The following is a 17521-nucleotide window of genomic DNA, read 5'->3' as shown; positions in this document are numbered from 1 at the left end:
CTCAATGGCCTATATTTTATTCATATAATTAAAAACATGCCTTGCTGGCACAGCTCCAGTGATGAACAAACACACATTATGCCACTGCCTCAAGAGTTAAAGCTTACAAAAAATTGTTGCGTGGAGCTACAGAAATCACATGTCTGAGTGTAGAGACAGTTGAATATGTGCAAAAAAAAAAAAAAATCATAAAACTCCTTACAAAGTTATATAAAGAATAAGTGACAGACAACTAAGCTACAATACTATAATGCCATCAGGTGCTTTCTGTTGATATCGTAACGCACTTCTACCCTGTTTGCTTCTTTTCTCAACATGCTATGGAAGCAACTTCACTTTAAAACAAGTTCTGCATAGTACAAGCTTGATGTCACATGCGATTTATAATAATGCTAAATCACACCCAGGAATTCGTGATTTATCCAAAGTACAGTATAATACCATTCATGTTTTACTGGATGATCTTTTACTTCTAAATGGCCTTAAATGAAAAAATACGGAAGGAGACTTAAATTTAGCCAAATATTCTGAAAGTTTACTATAAACTAACATGTAAAATGCAAGAAGCAGCATACAGTGATGAGATCAATTCTATTTGGCTTCGCAGTAGTATATACTAAGTTCCTGCAAATCTGGTGGCTAAGTTTGCAGACAGTACAAAATTATTCAAGATAGTTAACTCCAAAGCTGACTGCAAAGAGTTTCAAAGGGATCTCACTAAACTGGGTGACTGGGCAACAAAATAGCAAATGAAATTCAGTGTTGATAAATGGAAATTAATGCACTTGGAAAAAACAATCCCAACAATATACACAAAATTAGCTGTTACCACTCAAGAAAGATCTTGGAGACATCGTGGATAGTCTTCTGAAAACATCTATTCAATGTGCAGCAGCAGTCAAAAAAAAAAAAAAAAGCTAACAAAGTTAGGAGTGATTAGGAAAAGGACAGATAAGGCAATAAATATAATGCCACTATATACAGCCATGGTATGCCTATACCCGAAATACTGCATGCAGTCCTGGTCACCCGATCTCAAAAAAGATACATTAGAATTGGAAAAAACACAGTGAAGAGCAACAAACATGATTAGGGGTATGGAATAGCTTCCATATGAGGAGAGATTAAAAGACTGGGACTATTCTTAGAAAAAGATGACTAAGGGGAGGGATATGATAGAGATCTAGAATATCATGAATGGTGTGGAAAAAGTGAATAAGGAAGTGTTATTTACCCCTATACAATACAAGAACCAGGGGTCACCCAATGAAATTAATAGGATGCAGGTTTAAAACAAACCATAAGAAAGTACTTCCTCATATGATGCACAGTCAACCTGCTGGGGATGTTGTGAAGGCCAGAAGTATAACTGAGTTAAAAAAAATTAGATAAGATCACATCAAATAGGTCCATTAATAGCTATTAGCCAAGATGTTCAGAGTCACAAACCTATGCTCAGGGTCTCCTTAAATCTCTGACTGCTGGAAGCTGGGACTGGACAACAGAGGATGGCTCTTGATGAATTAACCTGTTCTGTGCAGTCCCTCTGAAGCATTTGGCACTGGCAACTGAGCTAGATGTACCATGGGTCTGTCCTAGTATGGCCATTCTTAAGTTCTTAATTCACCCCTTTAAAAATTCATTCCAAGGAAACAAAGTTAAAAAAAATCATGGAAGTAAATACAATTGTTTATTTTTGGAATAAGCAAAAACAGACTTCAGTTTGCTATGTCACAAGAAAAAATTCCTCATTCAATGATGAGCCAGAATCAATATTTTTCAGTAAGAGCCAAACTCAATTCATCTTGTTCACCAGAGAAGCCAGTACCCAGCCTTCCCCCCCGCCTCCCTGCCCAAAATGTGTTTTTTAAAAACTTTTGCAGGCTTCCACAGTACAGTAGAATAGGTTTACAAAAAACACAAACATGATACAGTACTATCAACTTGAACTCCAGTTAATTTCAAAATATGAGTTAAAAGAAACTTCAGGTACTACATTTGACCCTGAGTAAGTCCTTTGAGAATTTTTGTGCTTTTGCAGTCAGATTTTCCTATTTATACTGATGTGGGAAAACCCAATAGGCTATTATATAAAACTTTATGAAATATTTCCCCGTCTTTCAGTTTTTTTTAATGTTAGTAGTTACGTGTAACAAAAGAAGGTTGAAAACAGATAGTGAGAGTTTTTAAGTTGAGCAAGTCCCTTTAAGAACCTTTATAAAAAGAGTTATTAGAAAACAATAGTACAGAAAAGTTACCCGGCTCCGGGGGGAGTCCAAGAGTATATACACTGTCTGACCCAAAAGAAAAGTCTCACAAACTACAATGGCTTTGGATCAGGCCCATATAGCCTACATAGTACAGAGAAACATATCCATTAAGCATTGTTTTTAAGTATTTTTCCTATACAGTGAAACCATACATTTAAAAAAAAAAAAAAAGTTCATCACAGTGACCTCTCAAACAAGTTTTCTGAGATGAAAGATACAACCTAAACACTAATAAAGTACCGCTGTGCCATTAAGGAATTTTAGTCTGTGGATCAACCATTTCAGAACAGCAAAACAGGCAAAGTCAGCAATTTATTTAAAGTAGTATTTATTCTTTATAATTTGTGATGGTGAAAATCAAGCAAAAAATGTCTAGTGGATGAACAAGAGCAAGCAATTCCCACACTTCATATAAATTGCCAACCTGAGCCCTGCCAAGGGAATGTGCTCAGTGAGACTAATGAAAATTTCTCTAAGATAACTTGCTAGTTAAGGTTTGTAATTTTAATGCAGTCCCAAAGGTGTGTCTACTGTATATTAAAAACTAACAAATTGCAGTTGTTCCTAAACATTTTATTATGAAGAAGTGGGCTTCTGCCCTCCAAAATAAATGAAAGTTAATAGAAGGAAAGAACCAAGTATTACCCCACATACCTTTCCCCAAGTAATATAAAAAGTGTTTTAAAATAAGTTAAAATTAAATTTATTTTTAACAATCCTTAGAGAAATTTAGCAGATTTAAATTTATTTTTAACAATCCTTAGAGAAATTTAGCAGATTTCATCTTAATAATTTTTATTAGTATTTTTATAACTAACCTCTACTACGCATTGAACTGTGGAACATTAAGAATTTCAAATAATACACAGTTTATATTAAAAGCTCACTGACACTGCACATAAAAATCTTTGAATTGCAATCATTTCCTTCTTACCTTGCCTGCCTCTCTTTCAAAGTCGACATATTCCCGGGTCGGTGTCTGTCGCTGCTCCCCCTGCCAGCTGGCCGGAAAAAACTGGAGAGACAGATTGGTTCCTGTGGCCACAAAAGCCTTTTAGAAAAATCAATACAAACAGGATCAGGGAGCAAGACATTACATAAATTATGCAGGCAGTCATTTATTTTTACATCAGTTTATGTCTTAAGCCAAGCAGCATAGAGAATACTTAAAGTCAAAAACATGCACTCATCATTTTTCTTAAGTATTAAGTTACAAACATCTGATTCCATTTTGACAACATTTGCCATTGGCTGCTTTGGATATAAAATACAACATGGAATCAATACTTTCTTTCAAATCAGTTTTTGCTGACATTAGAATCTATTATTTCAGAATTCTGTCAGGAAATCCCGTACCAACAACTCAGTACCAAAACCTACTAAAAAAGTGCTTACATGTTGTAAAAAGTAGCATTTTTCCCAGTTAGAAGAACTTTCAGAAGAAAGTGAGTTGCAGAGACTTGTTACTGGGAGCACAGATTTTGAACAAAAAAATCCTATCTGTTTTTCACAGATATATAAATCCAGGAGGCATATTACCTGAGATCTAAAGACAAAAATGCAAGGAAAATATTTATTTACCCTTATTTTGCATGCTGACAGACAGATGAGCGAACGCACCATCTATGTACCCCTCCATATACTGCATAATATTACACTCTCAAGTTGTGAAATCTTGTTGCTACTATAGCTAGTGTGTGAGTGGGCAAACACTTCAGCGAAATCTAGATTAGTAGATGTTCCATGTATGAGAAATCTGTTGTATTCTTTCTCAAAAACTCGTGAAGGGACATTGACTTAATCTTATCAGAAATGAGAATCCTTGTATTCAAGTAAACCATGACCTTAAACTTCAACTGAAAACAAAGTTTCATTTTCATTCATAAGAAGTTTAGACTCATGCATATCACAGCAATTCAAACAGGGAAAGAGAGCTCCAACTTGCACAGCTGGGAGGGGGGAAAACAATGTGGGTAGAAGTAGAATTCTGATTCACTGTTTCAGTTATGATAGAGTACAGAGTAAATATGCATACACGGATACACACTTATACCAGAACATATCATTAAAATATAATTATATCAAATAGAATGTCTTGCAATCAAATTGCTGGACTAACTACCATTATTCACTTAAATTTAAAAGAATACTAATCCAGAAAACAGTTTATTCATAAAAAGTACATAAAAATATAGCTCAAAATAGTTTGAATTTAGAGAGATGATTTACTGAGAGGAGCATAAAATAGATGTTTCCTCTAAGCAATGCAGAATTCAGCAACTTAGCGGTAATAAAAAAAAAAAATCACTCAACTACACTACCACTTAACATATAGTTCGCTCTGCGTCATTTTGTATAAGTCATTGTAGAAGAACAGTGTCACAGGATCAATATCTCTCACTTTGAAAATGAAACCTGCTTTGCCCTGACATTTTTGTAGCAGAAGGAGACTAATATCCCATGATTAGGTTTCATCTATTGACTTTCTCTTATAAGCAGTTTTTGAGCATTCCCATTAAGCCAACACAGACAGTCATTAAAATTGACGACAGTAGTCACTAGTAACAAAGTGATATTGCACAAGTATATTAATCTGTTTAGGATACAAAACATTCAAAGAAAAACATTTTAAATAGTATAAACGTGCAGTAAAAAGCTAGACAGAAGTGTAACTTAAAGATATACTCCATCAACAGCTTCAGGTAACATGTAAACCGTAAGAACAGAACTAGAGCCATTGTCATCAGTACTCTGGTGGAGATTCCTTGTATTACATCATTTTCCCAATTTGTAGTTTTTTGTTTGCTCATATGTAAATACGATATTTTGAAAAACAATTTTCTAGATTTAAACACTCTTCTGAATCAACAATGCAGTAACACCAACACGGCCAAGCAGCTTTACTACCATTCTCTCAGCATTTTTAGCCTTTAAAAACTAAGGCTGTTATTAAAAACAAACATGCACACGCTAATACAAAACTCTGAAAGGGCTGAGCCAGCTGAATTTTGCAGCTTTCCAGACTGCACAAGTTTCTGATGGCCCCCGGATGCTAGCTTTAGCGGTAGTATATTCCATTCGGGGAAAAGTCACCCTAGCATGAAGCACCAAGAGAAGAAATCCTTACATGTATCCAGGAAATCATAGAAAAGCTTGAAGACGGGGAAAATAATAGAAAATACGACAGAAAATATGAATGCACACCAACGCCCACTGGAACTGTGCAGCCTTAGTCTATAGGCCAGATACAGGCTATCATGTGAATTTTTAGAAGCATTGTGTCCGCCCCCCAACCAATTATATTAGATCAATAGTTCATGTACAAAATCCAATAGTCCATCTAATGTATCATGTAAACGTGGCTGTTATTGCTATGTTTCCCCAACCCCCTCTCTCTCTCACTCTCACACACGCGAACACTATTGTGTGTAGGCTGGGGATGCCTCTCCTATTCTCCCAATCATCAGATAGGCATAACTGACTACTATCGGTACGTACGTAAAAAATCAGTGAAGTATTGACCATCCATCATCATTAGTGTTTTGTAGGGAGCTAGCAAGTAGTCTATAGTCCCATAAACCCTATTTCTGGCTTTCTGGTTGACCTCTAGAAAGGAGAGAGAAGTGTCTGTCAATCCAGGGCTTTTCAAGTTATTCCCATGTTGATTAGATGTCAGCCATGGAAGGAACTCCTGTCTTCCATCCTCATCAGGATGTCATTCCCATGAGTCTGACTGCCATAAATGACAGAGCGAGTGGAAACCTGATGGTCATGTAACATCTAAACTGATATTATGCAGTCACAACAAAGAGGATGAACAGACCACCACATCAGCACTCTGATACCAAGGTTATAGAGTGACTTCAAAATATGACAGACTTTCTGCAGGTCAGGCAGTCAGTGGTTGTTTTAGGTTGGATATGGCCTTTTAAAGCTCTTGGCTTTTGTCACAGTGTTCAACATTAAAAAAAACAATTTCCATTTGAACTTAAAAGATTTACCATAAAAGATTTATAGGTGATTATAAAATATGTATACACAAGAGACCAAGTCTATTTAAATCTACCCAGAAAATATGCTTAACACAGGGTTTTGGGGGTTTTAAGTTTCAAAAGTAGTTTTATGGATCAATAGACTGTAAAGGTTATTGGTTACATTTATTTTTCTTTTCCAAAGGGCTTTTCATTACCTAATAGACTAGAAGTACTTGTTTAGAACCATTCACGTTAACTGAGTATTTATGTACAGTAAGTGTCAGGGGAGTTATTTTACATGCACAACCACCACTTTTCGAAGATTATTGTGGCAGTAGGCAAGCTCTCTCCTCAAAATACACAAAACAATATACCACTGATAATTTAAGACTACATCTCAGTAATGACTTTTTTTATTTTAAAAAATTGTTCATGACATGATCACTTTGGTCTGAAGTTAGAGAACTGTGACCTTTGTATGACGCATTTATGTCCCAACCCCATCTTTATATTACTCTTAGACTACTTCTGGACACACTGCCTCAGAAGGCACAACCTCCCTGTGTAAAGATGAGAATAAATTCTTTATCTGTAGCAAATCATCTACATAACCTCTTACTGAATTAACTGGTTAGTTTTTAAAACTTTGATCATACAGTACCCTCACTTTCTAAATGGATGTGTAACAAGCAATCAGTTTTACTGGACCAAACCAGATGTCTTAGGTCAAGAAAAGAAGAAGCTATTTCCTATTATTATAACAGACTGAAAAACTGTGTGCAACAGGCATCACCGGAGATTTCAAGGGGCAGAGTTCTGGCAGGGAGAGAGGGCAGGCATAGAAATGAGATGGTGAAGAGACAGTAATTTCCCATTTTACAAAAATAACTCTTCACAAACCGTATTAGCTGTAACTAATTATAAGCTTAGATCTGAAGTTTTCAGTGAAGTGCTCAATTACAGACGTATACTGTGCATTGCCACCAGTCCAGGAACCTTAAAAGGTTAAAAAATTATGTTTTTCTCCATCCATAATTGTTTTCAACAGTAAACTTTTTAAAATATTAAAAAAATCATGCTCAATGACAATAATTTAAACAAGCCCAAGAGATTTGCTACGCAGGGGTTTGAATAATATCTACTTTTTTCTACAGATTCTCTATAAACCTTGCTCACTTACAATACACAATATAAAACATCCCCCTCTAGCTGTATTAGATAACTGTTGAAAACGGATAACTAGAATAATAGGAATCTGCTATATTAGAATACTCCCCTCTTCTATTCACAAATTAAAGTAAATACAGTAACTTATTTTAATAATTTGTGTAAAGGTGTATTCCACTATGTACACTGTGCATAAAAAAAATCCCTAGTTTTACTATGTAGTAATGTAGGTTTACGATAAGTATATGGAAGTGTTTTATTAAGCCAGAATCAAAAAACAGGTAAATCCTCCTCTCACTTGAAATAAACCCTTAATGAAGAGGAAAACTCTGTCACCATTTTCATTGTTTTAAATAAGTAACAAAAAAAATCGGTGACTTTTCAATATGAATGTTTTAAGGAACTGTACAAATAGCCACATCACTAACAAGCATGCTACAAGATACAGATCCTATTTGAGAAACATCAAACAGAAATAAATCAGGAAATAAGTTCTAGCCACTTTTTGACTACATGGAGCCATATTAATCTTGTTTTACTTCATGGATGAGAGTGGTCTACTAGTACCATCACTAAGAAAAAATCCAATATTTCAAATTGTAAAGTTTAGTTTGAAACGTGCCTAATTTGGTTCAGAAAAGATTATTTACTCTACTTCAAAAAGCTTTCGGTGACTGCATTTTTTTTTCCATTTTAAATTTCACTATATCAAGGTTATTTACTAATTCATTTTAACCAAATGATAGGCTAGAGTTCAGAATAATTTCATATTAGTCTTATTTATTCCTGGAAGTCACTACTTCCTAGACAAAGGAATTTAAAGTTGAAATAAGTAGCTTATAATTTCAACATATGCAATGGTGAAGGAAGAACTGCCAATATACTCTCACAGATCATTTTGTTGGCCATAAAGTACTTTTTCACATACATAACACTACTTTTAAATCCTAATGTACAAGATACATATGTTTTTATTCCTCTAGTAATAGCAGAATTAGCTATTACTATTAGGCAAAAAAAGTTTTCTAAAATTAACTTTTATAGACGCAAATACTGTTGAATGTTCATTAACATTTAATATTCTCCATATATCTTTCCTTTCTTTTCTAGAGTACAGATATAACTAAAGCTTTCCACAACTGGGTGCTACACTTTAGAAGCACAACCACCCTATGTTCCAATGCAAGGCCCACTCCTTAGGGGACAAATAAGTAAATAATTGTTTAAATCAACATTCAATGTATTTATATTAAGGTACTTGTTTACAAAGTATCCCTTGATTTATTTAAAAATAAGTCACAGAATACGTATTATGAATCCTACATACTGAAACTGATAGTTTTTACAAAACATTTCTACAAAACATCCCTCAAACAGCATCCACACTGCCCCACCCATCCATGAGAGCTTTAAATCAATGACTTTAAGTGTTCCTCTTCCTTAAAGATTTCAGAGTGGTAGCCGTGTTAGTCTGTATAAGCAAAAACAATGAGGAGTCCTTATGGCACCTTAGAGACTAACAAATGTATTTGGGCATAAGCTTTCGTAGGCTAAAGGTCTAAAACCCACTTCATCAGATGCATAGAGCGAAAAATACAGTAAGCAGTATATATATATATATATATATATTCATGTGCTGTAATATATATACTGCTTACTGTATTTTTCGCTCCGTGCATCTGATGAAGTGGGTTTTAGCCCACAAAAGCTTATGCCCAAATAAATTTGTTAGTCTCTAACAAGGGCTCCTTGTTGTTTTTCCTCTTCCTTAAAGTATTTTTTAAAACGTTACTATACATTTTAGTTAAGCTGCTGGACAGAAAGACACATTTATTTCTTTAAAGAAGTGGCTGGATAGTTTAACTTAGGCTGCTTGGGTTTTAGTTTCCCTTTTTTATTCCCTATAAAGTGAAAACATGGTTGCCCAAACCCTTTTGCTGGTAGCAACAACAGTTATTTATCCAGTGAAGTTTTATGCTGGGGGAGTTTAGGGCTGGCTAAGTTTGGTGATTAAGCGCCTGGCCGCGACAAGCGTAGGCAATTGACATCCACAACCGGTGAATCTAGATCTCTCCCCCTCTGCGCGTTGGAATGGGGCAGACAATAAGGAAGTCGCTCCTGCTGCTGAAAGGTTTAGCATCCGCAGCTTTGTTTCACAAGCGGCAGACGCTAGGCAGCGAGCGGGGTGTCTGGGCTCCGCACAGTTCCGGGTTGTTCGCGCGTGGGACGGCGCTGGGCAGTGCCGTGCCGCGGGGGGCCAAGCGAGCGGCCCAGGTGGATTTCGGGGGCGCGTGTGTGTGTGTGTAGGGGGGGATGCTGGAAGCGCGGCACTTACGATCTCGGACCGGCCGTCCCTGCAGGCGTTCTGGAACCGGGCCTGGCGCTCCTCGTGGGGTCGGTCCCTGAAGCCGGTGTATTTAATCTGCGAGGAACAGGAGGCAAATCAGAGGAGGAATCCCGCCCGGGAGCGGGCCGGCGGCGAGCGATAAGGGGAGGCGGAGTGCGGAGATAGCACCGCGGGCGGGCGGGCAGCCGGCGGGCGCTGCCCTCCGGCCCCGGCAGCCCGGGACAGGATTGGGAGGTGCGGGCGCCGGCGGGACGGGGCGCTGCTCCCCTGGGGGGGGGGTCCCCTCACCTCGCACTCGCGGCTCAGCTTCCTGAAGAACTCCTCGTTCTCGAACTTGCTCCTCTGGTCGGGGACAACCCGCGGCATGGTGGGGCCGCCGCTGCCGCCCCGGCGGCTCGCCCCGCTGCCCTTTGTTCGCCCCCCTCCCCCGGCCGCGCCGCCGCCTCGCGCCCAGTGCAGCAGCAGCAACCGCCAGAGCTCGCGCCGCTGCTGCTGCCGCCGCCGCGCGTCTCGAGCCCCCTCCCCCCCGACTTCCTCCCCGGCTCGTAAACTCCGGCCAAACAGCCGCACCATTCACAACTCCGGGCTGATGCTGCCGCGCATGCGCGGCGCGAGCCGGGGGCTCGCGCTGCCGCCCCTCCCTGGCAGGCGCTGGGCGGGCGTGAGTCACCGCCCCCGCGTGGCCCTCGGGAGCGGGGCGGGCGCCCCTCGCTCAGCCCGTCTCGCCGGCTTCCGGCTGAGCCCCCACAGGACGGGCGGGACCTGCGTGTCTCGACACGCTCCTGCCCGGGGAACCCCGCGGGGATCGGTCACGCTCCGCTACCCCGCGGGAGCTGGGGCACGGCGCCCCGGGGCTGGGCAGCGCTCTGGGCGGGCTGGGCTGCCCCAGGCCAACCCCTGCGGGTGCTCCGGCTTGGCAGCCTCCCGCAGGGCGTTCAAAATAGGCTCAGGTACTGCACCTGCCCCAGTGCTGGGAGGGGGGGGGGTTAATTCCCCCCCCCCCCTTGTTTTCTCTGGGCTGTGGTGGTGTATGGGGGGAAAAACCTCCCAGGCAAGAGAAGCGTGCCTGCATGCTGCCAGATCTGTGCCCTCTCCTTGGGTGAAAGGAACTTATGTAACTTGTAACAACAACAGATTAAAACAAAGCAGAAAGCGTGATTGTTAAATTGCCTGTGGCCTCAGCAAACATCATCTTTTTGGAAACGATCTCCTCCCCTGGATCCCCAAACCAAATAATCGACTTGTGCGATCACCTTTATTTCAAGATCCAAAATTAAAACCGCTTTTGAGCGTCGCTGGTCAGCAACCTCCACCTGGCTGAGGGGACGCTGACCAAGTAGGGGTTAGGCAAATCTTTCAAGAGTGGTCGCTCATTTTGAATGCCCAACGTGAGTCCCTGTAGGCCCAATTTTCAGAAGTGCCATGCACCCACGACGTCAGTTAAACTGAAGGGGAGCTGCAGCCGCTCAGTACCTTTGAAAATCAGGTCCAAGGTGTCTCAAGTTGGCCACTCAAAAGCCAAGGCATCTAGTCTTAATGATTTTTTTTTAAATTGGCTGTTAATGAATCAGTTCTTGTTCAAAGCGCCGTACTAAATCCTGAGCCCGAGCCCTTGGCTCTTTCTTATTACCCACCTGTATTTGCACAGTCAGGCCCTAATTTAATCAAAGGGTGCCTGAGAAAGTATGTCAGAGCTCCCTAACTTTGCTACTAGTGAAATATTTTGAAGGAACACTAAGCATTTTCCTTTTATTCACAAAAAAATCTATCTTTGCACTTCCTGATTGTGTTGAATATATGAGGTGGGATTCACACAGGTTTTTACTCACGAAAGCTTATGCCCAAATAAATCTGTTAGTCTTTAAGGTGCCACCAGACTCCTTGTTGTTTTTGTAGATACAGACTAACACGGCTACCCCCTGATACTTGACACAGGTACTTAGGTGCTTAAGTCCCACTTTTCCCTGCACCTTGATCCACAAAACTCCTGCTGAATCCTGGGGGTGCCTAAACGCACAGCCTAAGTTTCTGCCTCCGGGCACGTGCATTGCTGCCTCATTCTAGGCATCTGGAGACCTATCTCCCACCTAAGGGCAAGTCTACACTACAGCCGGGATGGACACTCTGAGATCGATCCACCAGCGGTCGATTAAGCGGATCTAGTGAAGACCCGCCAAATCGACAGCAGATCGTTCTTCAGCCGATCCCTGTACTCTATCCTCGATGAGAAGATTAAGGTAAGTCGACGGGAGATTTTCTCCCGTCGACCCCCCGCAGTGTAGACCCCACAGGAACTCAACCTAAGGTACGTCGACTCCAGCTATGTTATTCACATAGCTGGAGTTGCATAGTGAAGGTCGACTTACAGCAGTAGTGTAGACATAGCTTGAGCCCCAGAGCAATTCACGAATCAGGGAAAAATAGCCATTTTGTCACCTAAATCACATGCAGGGCCTAATCCACTAGGCACCCTCTGTACCCACCTACTGGATCAGGTCCCATTCAAAATCCTGACAGAGGAGGAGATGTCACCATCCACTTTATAACTTTATCCCCATTGTTAGAGCACTCACTTGGGTTATGGAAAACTCAGGCTCAATCCCCCCTTTGGCCCAATGACTGTTCCACTGTAAATACTTAAGTAGTTATTAGGCCACAGTGCAACAGCAGAGATTTGAGGGAGCCCTACATCAGAATATTTCACAGCGTATTCTGATAGCACTTGAACAGGGGTCTCCCACATTTCTTCTCCTCCCCCCCCCCCCCCCGGCAGAGAAGGGGAGATTGAACCTGGGTCTAGGAAAGTGCTTTAACCGGTGGGCTAAATGTTAGAAGATTGGCAGTGGCATCCCCAGCCCATTTTGTGGAGTGCCTAACTCAGTCCTACAAGAAATCACTTAAGCTCCCAAGCCACCTGACTCCAGAAGGTGGGATCCCATTTGTGGATCGTTAAACAGAGCTAGGCGCCTCCCTGCAGCCCAGAAACGTAGGTACCTATCTCGAGAGAGGGGCGGGGCTCAGCCCACACCCTTCTCCTCTGCATCTCCCATTGGCTAGCTTAGGCAGCTCCCCACCTAGCATGCCGGCGAATTGCACTCTGAGGTGCCTGCCTCTCCCCATTCATTGTAGAGCGTGCCTAGGTGCCTAACATGGCTTTGTGGTTCACAATGTTGCTCCTGTGATTTCTAGGCGAGATGATGCTCAGCGTTGCAATGCATAAGTCCCTTTGAGGATTCCATCCACAGTATCTTACATAAATGTAATAATATGTAGACATTCCTGATAGGTACATTTACCAACTGATATTTGACTATTTCTATTTCAGCAGCCTTTCTATTAAAGTTATAGCTAGGCTTGTCAGAACTCAATTTTTATTTTTTTATAATATTGATGAATAATATTGATGTTTGTTTAAGCATTTTTTCCCATTTTTATCAATTTACATTTTCACTGTTGTGGGATGGGGGGTGTCATACAATAATTATTCAACAACAGTGGACAGCAAGATTTGTAAAGTTAAAGCTTTATAACCACTAAAACACAAATTGTGAACTTGATGGCAAAATATATAAAGTAAATATCCTTTATCAAACTCTAGTAAGTTCCTAAGTGACATTTTTCTTACTTTGCCTGTTTGTAAATTTCAGTTATTATCAATGGAAATATTCGTTAGTTTGTGTGTGTATGGTGAAATTAACATTTGCTGACATTTACCAATAAAAGTTTAATCCTTCCACACCTAGTTAAAGCATATTAAATATATAGATCCCTTGGTAAGGAAATGAGGTTTTATAGTCTCCTAGTAACATATTCTTAACTTTACATATACTCATGCAAATTAAGAGAGAGCAAAGTTAAGCCTGGATGGGAGTCATGATTTGCATGCAGTCCTTGTAAATTAAGGAGGAACAGATGATATGAACAAAGTGGCTGTATCCTTTAATTGTTTATTTCTAGACTTTCATACTTTAAGATTTTATTATTGTTGGGGGGGGTTAAGGGAGGGGGTTGCGGTAGAAGAATTATTCTATGGAAAGTTTAATACATTTTCCACTTCTACATACTTTCAACTTTACTAATAATTAATCTTTGTAATAATTTCTTATTTTTAGTATTAATGTACCTTTTGCCATTACAATTTTCTCTGTCTATCCTGTTTAAAGGTTATATGACAACAAAATAATTGGACCAACTTTTATTGGTGGAAGGGACAAGCTTTTGAGCTTCACAGAGCTCTTCCTCAGGTCTGGAGAAGGTAATCAGCATGTCCAAGCTAAATACCAGGTATGCCCTGTAAATACCTTTTATCTTGGACACGCTGGTTACCTTCTCCAGACCTGAAGATCATTGGTCCAATAAAAGATATTAACTCAACCACTTTCTCTCATACCATGGGACCAACACAGCTACAACAACAGTACAAACAACAAAATAATTGACAAATATTTATTATTTCTTCTAGTTATGGTCAAAGTGAAGAGAAACTATATTTTGATTGACATAATAAAATAATGAGAATGGATAGTTATACTCAAATTTGTACTTCTTAAAGTAAGTGAACTTCTAAGGCAGGCAAAACATATTTAAAGGACCAAAGAAAAAGGTTATATACATGTCTCCCAGCAGAATCAACAGCATCTGCTAACAGTGTGGCCTCACAAGAGAACTGCCAGTTTTTTACAGTAGCGATCCAGCTGCTTCCTGATTGTCAGTAATCCTTCACCACTTTTACTTCCCCCAATTTACGTCCCTCTCCCAAACTTAACATTGCCTCCAAATAAAGTTTCCAAAAATATGTCCCGGGTCAAAACAAATTTGATTACTGGATGTGAAGCCCTTAACTAAGAAATGGGACTTTATAATCACCTAACAATTTGTTAATTTCACCTTGGCATATATTTTTTCCAAATTTTATTTGGAGGCAAAGTTAAGTTTGACTGATTTCTTCCCCAGCAGCCTTTACATGTCACTTGTCTTCTTTAAGTTTTCATCCTCTCTTCTCTGCAATGTTTTTGTTTAAATAAAACTAGGCAATAATATTAGTGGACTGCTCACAACAGAACCAAAGGCTGCCTCCTCTTTGTTGCCTCCATTACTCTCAATACAGAAACAGGGCAGGAAAGTCCCCTGACAGCTAACTACTGGTTGTGAAACACTGGCACAAAATAACATGTATTACTCCATGCATTTTTTCTTTGTCTTTAAGCTGAGCTGATATTTTAACATTCATTTCTACTCTGAGAAATGACACCTTCTTACTCAACAGATCTGGTTTCTCTTTATAAAAGCAGATAAGACTCTTAACAGTGATAAAACTATGTTTTTCTGTTTTCTATTTTTGGTAGGGTGACTAGATGTCCCGTTTTTAAAGGAACAGTCCCGTTTTTTGGGACTTTTTCTTATCTAGGTGCCTATTACCCCCCACCCCTGTCCCATTTTTTCACAGTTGCTATCTGATCACCCTAACTTTTGGGCACTGCAGAACCATCACAGCAAAGAATGAGCTAGATTTAGTTTCTTCTTGTGCACAACCAATACAATTGCTTGCTAAGTTCCTTTCAGTGACACCTATGCAAATCTTTTGAAGACCCTGAGGTTGCACAGGTGTCACCAAGGGTTTACTTTGGACTGCAAATTCTTTTGGTGTTGATTCACAAGGTAAGAATTTAGCCTGCCCGTTAGCTCTGTAACGGAGTGTGCATTCAGAAAGTAGAAATAATTGAGCTTCAATAAACATGTTGCTTTTACAATCGCTTTCAGAGCAGAACTGCTTTTCAAAGTAACTTTTATACATTTTTAAGGCATATGAATAACTTGAAGTAGGATGGCGCTTTAATATTTACAGAGAGGTTATTTCGGAGCAAGGGAATTTTATTCAAATTAGAGGTTGTGTATATGCTGTGGTTATTAAGTTCCCTTCCACAAAGAACGCCTTCATTACTTAGGTTGCAGTTACTGATGAGCATTATTTGAAGTGTAAGGTACAGGTGCTGTGCCCCTTTTTATCTAGATTTCATGTATTGTGCAAATTAATCAGCAAGATGTCTGTGTACACTAAACCATTGAGGTGTGGCATTTGGAGCATAATCAAATACCGCTGGTATGTATATACAAGCCAATCACAGTTCAATTCATATAACAGACTATTTGAAAGGTATAATTATGAGCACTAAGTGTGAAATTCAGTCCATTCACATAAAGCCCTAGTGTTCAGGTTCTCTCCTGTACCCCTAGGCAGGCTGGATTTCCACACACGTACCGCTGGTGCTCCATCTGTAGCCCCTTCACACCAGTTGGGTAGGGAATTGTAGCTCCAGTGACCCCATAAAAACCATGGATCCAAAGCCTCTTCCTTTGACTTCCCCCCCAAACCATTCCAGCCCACTTCCAAAGTGATCTTCTTTGCCAGCCCACCATCAGCTAAATCCATTGTGTGGTCCAAAGACCCCCTACATAACTCTGATGGGGGTCTTAAGTGGTACAAAGGGCCTTGGTCTAGTCTTCTGTAGCAGGGTGAATTTCAGTCTGCTAGAATATACATATCTAATGGATCAAAGCAACTCCTTTGTAAAGAAAAAGTGATTTTTATTTAAAAATATATGTGCCCCATATCTCTCACAGAATCAGAGCCCGCATAATCTGTGATAGCTAAATAGGAGGTAGTGTTTCCTAGTGGACAGAGCATTGGAATGGGATGCAGGAGACCTGGGTTCTACTTTGCCATTGGCCTGCTGTATGACTGTGGAGCAAGTTATTGCCCTCCCTGTGCCTCAGTTTTTCTTTCTGTAAAATGGCTATAATGATACCAACCTTTGTGTAAAAGCGAGGTGGTGTTATTATTTTAATAAACTTCTCTGGCATTCTTTTACCAGCAATTATATGGTTAGAGAAAGATAAGGACATAAAGGCATAAAAAGCTACATTTTGATATCCAGTAGCATTAAGTTTGTGATGCCACAAAAAGGGAACCTGATTAGTGAACTAGGCAATACCATAGGCAAACAACCCATCATAAAAACAACGAGGAGTCCATTGGCACCTTAAAGACTAACAAATGTATTTGGGCATAAGTTTTCGTGGGTAAAAAACCCACTTCTTCAGATGCATGGAGTATTCTTCAGATACCGGACTCCTCATTTTTGTGGATACAGACTAACACAGCTACCCCTCTGATACTTTGAACCCATCATAATACGTTGGAAGTCAGTTCAGATTCTTTCAATTAGTAAAGGGAATGCAGACATTTTTCTAGAAACCAGCATGGAATGCAGACTTCAGAACATCAGAACCAATTATTCATCTGATGATGCAATGTGGATTGAATTATACAATTAAAGAATTAAACAGCTTTTCCCAGAGGGCCATTTGACTTTTTCATACCTATTCATTATTAGAAACACGGATGAGTAAACTGATACCAATTTGCACGATTCTACACCATTTATATACAGTTAGACAATGGGACCATGTGATCTGCCTATTGAAAAAGCTTTTCCTTTTAAAGATTGTGGCATAAACTGAGAAAAGGAAGAACATCCAGACTCTTGTTTCTAAAACTCAGGAGAATATCATTTTAACTGGGCAAAAGGCATAATTCACACATGCCTGCACACATAAAAAAATCAGTGTTTAGAAAAACGGTAATAATCTTGTCATTGTCACCATTATTTTTATTGTTATTTTCTTTGAAGGGGGATGCTCTGGTACAGATAATCACTAAGAATCTATTCATGTACTCAGGAAAAGAGAAATATTAACTGCTT

The 17521-nt window shown here is 39.8% G+C and overlaps 1 protein-coding gene across 5 annotated transcripts in view; it reads right to left on the bottom strand.

Moving 5' to 3' along the window:
- Nucleotides 1-10316, bottom strand: part of CBFB (core-binding factor subunit beta) — a 63810-nt gene extending 53494 nt beyond the window's left edge. The window contains exons 1-3 of one of the 5 annotated variants that reach the window (XM_042852321.2): nucleotides 10047-10316; nucleotides 9747-9833; nucleotides 3205-3321 (exon numbers count right to left, since the gene is read on the bottom strand). In XM_042852321.2, coding sequence (XP_042708255.1) covers nucleotides 3205-3321; nucleotides 9747-9833; nucleotides 10047-10124 — 282 coding nt within the window. In that variant the 5' untranslated portion in view covers nucleotides 10125-10316. Of the gene's footprint in view, nucleotides 1-3204; nucleotides 3322-3665; nucleotides 3909-9746; nucleotides 9834-10046 lie in introns of those variants that run through there. The other 4 variants (XM_005306277.4, XM_005306276.4, XM_005306278.4 and 1 more) reach the window with 4 other exon arrangements.
- Between the last annotated feature and the right edge of the window lie 7205 nt (nucleotides 10317-17521).

This window comes from Chrysemys picta, chromosome 14 (assembly GCF_011386835.1).
Source record: "Chrysemys picta bellii isolate R12L10 chromosome 14, ASM1138683v2, whole genome shotgun sequence".
In the NCBI taxonomy this organism is placed as follows: Eukaryota; Metazoa; Chordata; order Testudines; family Emydidae; genus Chrysemys; species Chrysemys picta.
This window is presented reverse-complemented; position numbering and strand designations above follow the sequence as displayed.